Source organism: Telmatherina bonti, assembly GCF_933228915.1.
Source record: "Telmatherina bonti genome assembly, chromosome: 8".
Lineage (NCBI taxonomy): Eukaryota > Metazoa > Chordata > Actinopteri > Atheriniformes > Telmatherinidae > Telmatherina > Telmatherina bonti.
In genome coordinates, this window is record NC_136626.1 from 19,024,184 (window position 1) to 19,032,900 (window position 8,717).

Sequence of the window (8,717 nt, forward strand, 5' to 3'; positions counted from 1 at the left end):
AAAAGTATTTTTACCAGTAAAAGAAAAAGATCTTGACTAAAAATGTCAAGTTTCCAAATGTATCTTTTGCATCACTTTATAGAAGCAACTGTGAGTTCATAAAACAGATTTAAAAATACAGAATAAAAACAAATGCAATTTACAATTCTATTTATTTTTTCATTTTAAAAAATCATAAATAAATTAGAAAGGTCAAAAACTCATTCTTCTTGTCTAAACACCATAAACAAGCAGCGAAGGATGGAAAGGATAACAGTGTTAAGCTGTTCTTATCCCATTCAGACATTACAGTAGATATAATTGACATTAAGGGTCACATCAGTTGCAGTTATAACTGGTATTTTGTTATTTACCAGCAAGCACAGCAGCATCCCCAATTCAATTACCTGCTAAACAAGATTTTAAAACTTCTAAGTGGGTGCTAATTTACTTAGATCAAGTTTGTCATTTCATTGTTGGTATTATCCTACTTGTGCTTGTTGAGCCCTGGTGAGCGGCATTTGTTTGTAGGGTCTACAAATAGCAATTTAACACAGTATTTATCCCTAGTGCAAAAAATAAGAAAATAAACCCATTAATGATTTCAAAATTTTACACAAGTCATGCAATCACTTTGACAAAAATTGTGTGATCTGATGAAGACTGGAGGGAATGGTGCAGAAACTTTACTATGAGCATAAGAAGGCAGTACAATCTGTCTTCAGTAGCTTTGTGAGACTTTAACACATTACGGTTCATTAATTGAAAAATATTATACATGTTGAAGCATTTAATCGCTGTCTGCAGAACAAGGAACGTTTGTGCATGTGTGATTTTCTATCGTATGTTTTTTCTACCAACATTGATCTCTGTCTGTTTTTTTTTGTTAGCAGCTTTACACAAAAACATCTGAGCAGCTTTTTGTCTTTCCCTGAGAATGGGTTTTGGCCTAAATTAGATTTCATTCAATTTTGGGAGTGATCTGGAAAGAATTGGGAACATAGGAATTTTTAAACAGGATTCTTTGCAATATGGGTGAAAACAAGCAGCTTGGCAGGTCTGCACTCTGTGTCTTTCTAGTTTAAGAGATTTAAAATAAAAATTTTAAGTGCTGTTGTGGAAAGAAAATGCTGTTGCTAAAAGATGTGTTGTGTTTTAAAACCATTTTCTTCATACAACAGTACTTTTAAAAGGAAACAGATATTTTATGATGTGATTAACTCCAAAAACTTTCATGCAATTAGATTTTAATAGTTTTCCAGGACCAATAGGTTGGAATCACTTTCCCAATGGATTTAATAAGAAAGTGTGTGATCATAAACTCTTGTGTAGGTGTGGTAGCTCATTTTGTGCTTGAAGCCGCATTAAAAACTTATGTCACCATTAATAGCTGTCATTTTTTTTCACATGATCAGCAGCTGATTCCAACTGCTGCAAAGGCCCTTCACCAACAACACCCACCGACTAAAAGATCCCACTGACTATACTACAGAACAATCCTAATGCTTTCAATTAGATTGCAACTTTGTGGGAAATTTCTTTAAGTGACATTTAAAGTGTGTGAAGAGAATTTGTCTCCTGTGTATCAAGAGTTTCCACAATTGAACAGTGACATCATAAGCCAGCTGTCTGACAAGTATGAGGGAGGTCTGCATGGCTAGATTCATTTAGTTGTTCTTTAGTTCATTGACTTGTTTGCTGATAAGAGCAGATTTTTTTTTTTTTTATTATCTGCCAGAAACAAAGTTTCATGCTACTGGAAACATTGTGTTTGGTTTATAGCTTTAAAAAGCCGGCTAACAAAATGATTTACTCAGCTTCCTGCATTTAGTACCCCTCTGACACAGCCCCGAAATATGAATGAAAGAAATGCAAGTGATTAATCTGCCGTTTTTTATGTATGTGTGATAAATCAGCTGCAGATTATTTCATGAATCAGTTTAACAAAAACTGATCTGAGATAAGTGTTCTCCAGTTATAAGGCTTTGTGAAGAAGATACCAACAACAAAGAAGAAATGCCTCTGTCAATTACCTTTGCTAAGGAGACACAAGCAGAACGATCCACATTAATATACCCACAAAGATCACAGGACTAGTAATAGTGCTGTTATTTTGAGCAATGGGTTCTCCTATACCATCTTTCCCTTACACACTAAGGTACACCAGTTAGTGCCCCTCGTTCACTTCCATACTTTACAAACATATCCCCGAGTACAACAAAAAAAAAAAGTTTAACGAACAGTGTGAAAAAGTTAAATAAAGCAGAATAACCATCCAAATTCCAACTTTAAGACAAGGGTGAAAGGCTGTCATCATTCCCAAACTGTGGCATCAGGAAAAATACTGGTGGTCCCAGTGAGGAGACACCACTTTAATACAAAGTTTGAAGCTCCCAGTTTCAATTTTAACAGTCACCATCTATTGCGTGAGGAGATACAAACTGTGGGAAAGTCTCAGCGTTACTTTTACATCTACAGACATGTTAGCTGTAATTTGTCATTGGGGGGGGGAAAAAACAAGATACAGTTTCCTTGTCAAGCACAGGTACAGGTAAGGCAGGGTAGTTTATAAAAAAAAAAAATCTACAGGTGCAAACCATCATGCATGTAACCTTTTTAAAAGCATGACGTTCACGTGCTGCACCGGCACAGATCACATTAACTTAGACCCTGTAATTAGATTCTCGGGAGCGTCATCAGGAAGGATTTGCATTTTAGTCAAGGAAAAGGGTCATGGGAAAGAAGTGGGTCAATGAAGACGTCTAAAGAAAAGTAGCAACCAACAGTGTCGAGCTGTTTTACAGCAGAGACGAGTCAAATGCATCTTTTTGAAAACAAACAAAAAAAAAAGAAAACAGAAAAATATATGGAGGGCAAGTATAATGGTTTGTAATTTTGGGCTGTGTTGCTGCTAAAAGATCAGCAAGAAACACTACTGAACTTTTGAGCACAACTTATCAATAATTACAGATTCATGTTAAAAAAATATTGGCATAATCTGTTAAGATTTACTGTAATACTATGGTCCCGTCTAAAACATAATAAACAGTTATCCAGAGAATCCCTTTTAGATTTCTACGTTACATTTCACCCTCTTGTGTAACTGACCAATTAGTCTGCCTTAGAAAACGTAATCAACGGAGGATTAATAATAACCACCTCTCATTCAGACAATAATGCAGGAGGTGGTCTCTCCAAGGAAAAGGACTTGAGCTCAAGGCCAAGTACTCCCACTGAAGAAAGCCAATTTGTCCCAGAGGCAGCTTAATCACTTCACTTGGCAAAAACGGTGTGTGCTGTGCACAGACGCTAACCATTCCAAGCTGAGGGGAAATCATTGTTATCTTACAACTCCACCCCCACAAAGAACTGTTCCACTTTTGTGATGCACTCTAATTCAAAACAGAACAATGAAACTTGGAACAGACTCCGCAGTGAGACACTGCTGGAACACAGAACAATACATTCAAGAGGAGAAAGTCTAAAAATCGTGGTCCCCTTATGATAGGGTGTGTTCGCTGAATTATGTTTGTCCTCACACACAATTAGAAGAAAGTTATGAGCTAACAAGGCATTTTAATTACAGCTGACAACAGCTAAAAAAGTCTTCATGGCTGGCAATTTTGTTTGGATCAAAAACCCCTCATTCAAGTTTTTGGTCTCAGCAGATGACATGATTCACAAAAAGCAAAAGCAACAACAAACGTACAGCTAATATCAGCAACAAAAGAAGTTAAAGACTAGATTAATAGTACTCTTACATCTAAAACATAAATTACTTAAATTTAGATGATCATCCATTCACATTTTTAAAAAAAAATTTTTTTATTTGTTTTTTTTCCCAGAAAAATATCATGATTAGCATATCCTATCAGAGATGACAATGACTAAAGAGCCCTGACATGCAGAATTAGAAGATGCAAAAAAAACACAAGTAATTTGTGTATTTTTACATTAGTAACCTCTGATGGATTTATATGCTGATCATCCAGATGAAAACTACATCTTTTTCTTTTCCTTAATTAAATTTCTAACAAATTTAACGTTACTTAAACATAATCCAGTAGAAAACTACCAGGATTTAGACAAGCTTGTGGGAAAACTTTTGACAATAAGGTGGACGTTGCAGTTAAATAAGATCTTTCTGAACTGCTGTTACATCACTTGTCAGTGTTGTCAGAAAGGTCATGCGCACAATTAACAAATAAATAATGGAACAGAGCAAATGCCTTTAGCTTGTCTGAGTGTTTTCAAAGATAACACAGATATGTACAGCTTGTATCCTGTTCTGGTTGGGTTTTTTTTTTTTTGCGTTTCAATATAAACAAAGATCTTCTTATGTTGTGTGAAAGAGTTAAAAAAGATTGAGAACTAGGCCAAAGTCAAGCTGATGTACAAGCTCATAGAAAAACAAAGGCATTTAGGGCAAGGAGAGTAAATCCGTTCACAGGTGGGCAGCAAGTCAACACCAAGTTAAGCTTATGTTTCAACACGGACAGCCTTAACAAGGTCTCAAGTCTGAAAGCTGGAGCAGAAGGCAGTCAGTGTCCTGCTGATTCAGTCTGGCCATGTTGCTGCTGCCATGGGTAGAGCAGCTTACATGTCTGCTGTTGTTGCTGCAGGTATGAGTGTACGTGCGACATAGGTGTGTGTATATGCTCTGTTTGTCCAATCAATCTTCTCATACATCCTATCCCATTACCAGAATCTATATCATAGTTCTCCCAGCCAGCCCCTAATTACCTTTTCTTATACACATGAACGCAGGCGCACACATTTACTCGGAAGTGTGACTAGGAAATGGGCACTGGCTGTTCCTATTGCAAAATTGGGGTCATTAAATGCAGTTTCGGCCCTCCTATCATCGTCATCTCATACCAATGCTGCTGAGATAAACTTGTTGGTAAACAATGATTAGATTCAAAAGTATCTTGTCTGAAACCTGTAAAGTTAAGATTTAACTTCCTAAAATACCAACTTGCACTATGACTGTATCATCATCAACAAGCACAAAGCAGAGCACACTGATTAACACTGAGGCCTATAGAAAAACAGGACAGACTATGCACATGTACGGACGACTGCTCTCATCTTAGTTATTCTTGGCTCAAACATCACCTTTCCACCAGCACTACTTACTGCTTGAGTGTGGCAACACTTCAGCATTTCAGCTCTGTGAAGGCCATTCGACACACTAAAATAGTGTGTGTACACTAGAAGAATACTATGGGCAAGTCTGTTATTTATAAGGCTTAAAGTTGGGAAGCTGGGAAACCTGCCCAGCACAAGTATGCCAACTGTCTCTCCTAAATAGAGCAGTGAATAAAAACCAGCCTTTACATTTAGGGAGTTATTCCCCTCTCAGCAACAAAACACAGCTACTGCATGTCTCGTAATCTAGCCAAGTGCTTGTTAACACCCTCCAGTCCAAGACCCCTATATAGTTGAATGGAAGTTTGAGACAGACCTGTGGGTGTCTAAAGAGGTAAGGAACTTACTGTTCTGTTGGTGTCCAATCAGACAGAAACAGAAAATTCCTCCCACCTTTTCCCCCTTGCAATTGTTGATTCCCAAAAATGTGCTTTATATTACCGTCATCTGAGGACAACCAGTAGTTTTAGTTGTAACATGCATTATGTGAGCACAGCAAAAGTGAGCTGCGTGTTCCTCAGTGCTGACTGTAACCACACCACTGTTTAGTATGAGGGCAAACTTAAAGTTATATTCTTACTACCTCAATCAGTATATCACATTGTCTTTACACAACCTCTGAAAAAGAGACATTCATACTGTATACTGAATTACCAATAGCCAACGACGGAAAAGAAAAACAATAAAGAGTGACGACAACCGTGAACTTCACGACTAATTTCACTTTCTATTGTCTTACCTGTCTTCATCCATATTCATGGTAATATGGATGCCAAACAGGCTGTTGACAGCAGGAGAGGCCAAACTGAGGTCTTCACTGACAGGAGACTTTATACCATCTTTCCCATGATTCACATCGGCACTGTGCTGAAGTAGGACATCACTTTTTTGTCGATTATCTTCTGCCTGGTTACCGAAGCCAAAGGGAAGGCCTTCTGTGGCTCCTCCATGAGCTCCCTGGAGCTGGACAGATCCACTTGCGCCAGGTGCTTGACTTGAAACACTGGGAGGGATATTGGGTTTACTGGGCACTGTGGCAGGCACACTCTGACCCCCGCTGTGGGAGGTGGTGTTCAGGGAGAGTGCAGAGGCAATACCTAGTCCTCCTGAAGGCTGATTTTGATTGACAGGTGGCTGCTGTGTGCTTTCTGGATGGATGGGAGATATAACTGTTGCATTTCCCACTTGTAGCACAAGACCCTGGGCTGAGGCTGCATCTCCACCCAGCCCCCGTGTTCCTGAACCGACAGGGGTGATTTGAGGCGAGGACACCTGAAGGGCAGAATGCCCCACAGATGATGATGGTATGGAAACATTCTGAGTGCCAGAGCATTGCTGATGATAGTCTTGGTGACCCGAGGAGAGGCCAGTGGGATGAGCAGGATAGGCAAACTGCTGGGCCTGCATGGCAAGAGGTATAACAGACATGATCTGCTGCATGGCACCTTGGTGCACACCGTTGAGGCTGTTAGGACTGAAGGTTTGGGAAGAGGGCTGCATATTGACCTGAGCCTGATTTTGCTGCTGTGACGCTGAAGACCCCATGGGCTGGAAGGCACTTGCTCCACTACCGATCTGAGGAGACAAGCTGTAACCTTTCTGCAGAGACTCTGAAGGGTGAGAGTGGGCGGGGTGCCCAGTGGAGGCAGAGTACCCACTATCTGCTGTGCTTTCTGAAGCCTGTGCAGAAAAAGTACTGCTAGTGACACCAGAATTAATTGTAGCCCCTAACCCGCTGTCTCTGTCTACACTGTGATCAAGAGTAAGAGTTGGCTTTATGCTGTCCACAGTCCGATTAACATTTGAATCCGAATCTCTCTCATAAAATTCAGTGCATGTCCACCTGCCCCGCCTGTAAGGCTCTCCAATACCATGGTCAAGTTTGATGACCCTGAAACGGGAACTGCAACTGGTGCTAGGGGCTGTGTGAACCACACTGGTAGAGATGGTGGTGTTGGAGCTTGGAACAAAGGGCTGAGCTGTAGCTGGCACAGGCACACTCTCCCCTACATGCGGGGCGACACTACCAGTGAGTGTACTTTTAATAGAGAGCCCGCCATTGACAGGAACTGTGTTAGGCAGATGGCCATCTTGAGAATCTCCAACATTGTTTAAAGTTTCCTCTGATGAGCTCCTGTCACAAATGCCCGGGTCGACGTGTGAAACCTCATACACTTCCGATGATACGTCCTCAGTCCGTGATTCGTCCGGATCGTCAAGGCTCTCGGTGTCGTCGGGGATGTTACTGGCAGCCACCTGAGCCTGAGTTACACTCGTAATCTGGAAGCAACTTTTCTTCTTTCCTGGCATTTTCGACATGTTGAGTGCTTGGCTGAAAGTCTGCCAGCTGCCAGATAAAACCAAGTGCTGTACGAAAATCTTAAAGAGTCAATTCACAGTCGTGGGATAAGATACAGATTCGTGCCGCCCCAGTACATTTCCATACCGCTTCTTTTCCTCTCTCCTGTCCCAGAAAAGCTCAACAACCCAGGCCACAGCACGAAAAGCCCCTCAAACGTGTCACGGTGTCCGGTCACAGATCACGGGCTAAAGCTTCTCGCTTTGGTCCCTCCAACACACGGTCGGCCTTCCTTACGTCCCGGCGGCGGAGTTGTAAACAGACTCTTGTCAAAGTTCTTGTTCAGCAGCTGCCACCGGTACTTTAGTCTGAGCAGGGCCCAGTAACTCAGCTCACTCTCCTCTCCCGGTGATCTATTACTCACCAACTAGCCAAGTTAGCTGATGTGGGCTAGTTTTCTCCGCCTCAGTAGAAGCATGTGCGACATCATGATGTAAACAAATTCAGCGGCGACCCAAAAATAATATATAATCCAGCAGCGGACACAGTAAATGTCTCGATGTCGGCCGAGTTTGCTTCTCGTCGTGTGGACAGCTCACTTTTGGGAGCTGCTGTTCGCAGCTAGCTGACAGAAAACCACTTTACCACAGAGGCAATGTGCTAACGGGGAGCTAACTTCTGTCCGCCGCTCAACCACTAGACAAGATGGCAAGGGCGAAATGCATTGTGGGATTCTGAGTCAAACTGATTTTCTGTCAGCTGGCGAATTACGCATATATGTACACTAAATATTTGTGTGAAATATCTAAAAAGTTGTTGTTGTTTTTGTTTTTTTAAAATGACAATAATTTTAGAAAACATTTTTAAAGAACTTTAAACTTTATTGAAACATACATGAATGTTTGCAGCAACAAGTTAAAAGAACAATAGACAGTAAGGGGGGCAAAATAAATAGTACTAAAAAAAAGAAACAAAAAAGGATACAAGGAGATGGAGCCTAACTGTTTTTGGTTTTACCAAGCAACCAAGTTGTAAAAATCTTCATAGTTTGTAAATCCCTAGAGTTTGTGGAGTTTTTAATAGAGGCTAAGTACTGGTTTATGGTTGAAAACAGAACAGTGGGGTTTATGATTTGTAAATTTACACTTGTGAATATTATATTTGGCCAAGATGAATATTAAATTTATAAGAACAGTTTATTAATATAATCAGGATCGACAAGACCAAAAATGACATCTTTAAGGAGCATGAAACATCAGAAAGGATAGGATTATGTAAGATTAATAAA

At 40.3% G+C, this 8,717-nt stretch overlaps 1 protein-coding gene across 2 annotated transcripts in view; it reads right to left on the reverse strand.

Annotated features, from left to right (window-relative positions):
- tsc22d2 (TSC22 domain family 2) overlaps positions 1-8,064 on the reverse strand; it is a 34,610-nt gene extending 26,546 nt beyond the window's left edge. For both annotated transcript variants that reach the window (XM_079244607.1, XM_079244606.1), the window contains exon 1: positions 5,870-8,064. In XM_079244607.1, coding sequence (XP_079100733.1) covers positions 5,870-7,449 — 1,580 coding nt within the window. In that variant the 5' untranslated portion in view covers positions 7,450-8,064. The remainder of the gene's footprint in view (positions 1-5,869) is intronic.
- Positions 8,065-8,717: the final 653 nt, after the last annotated feature.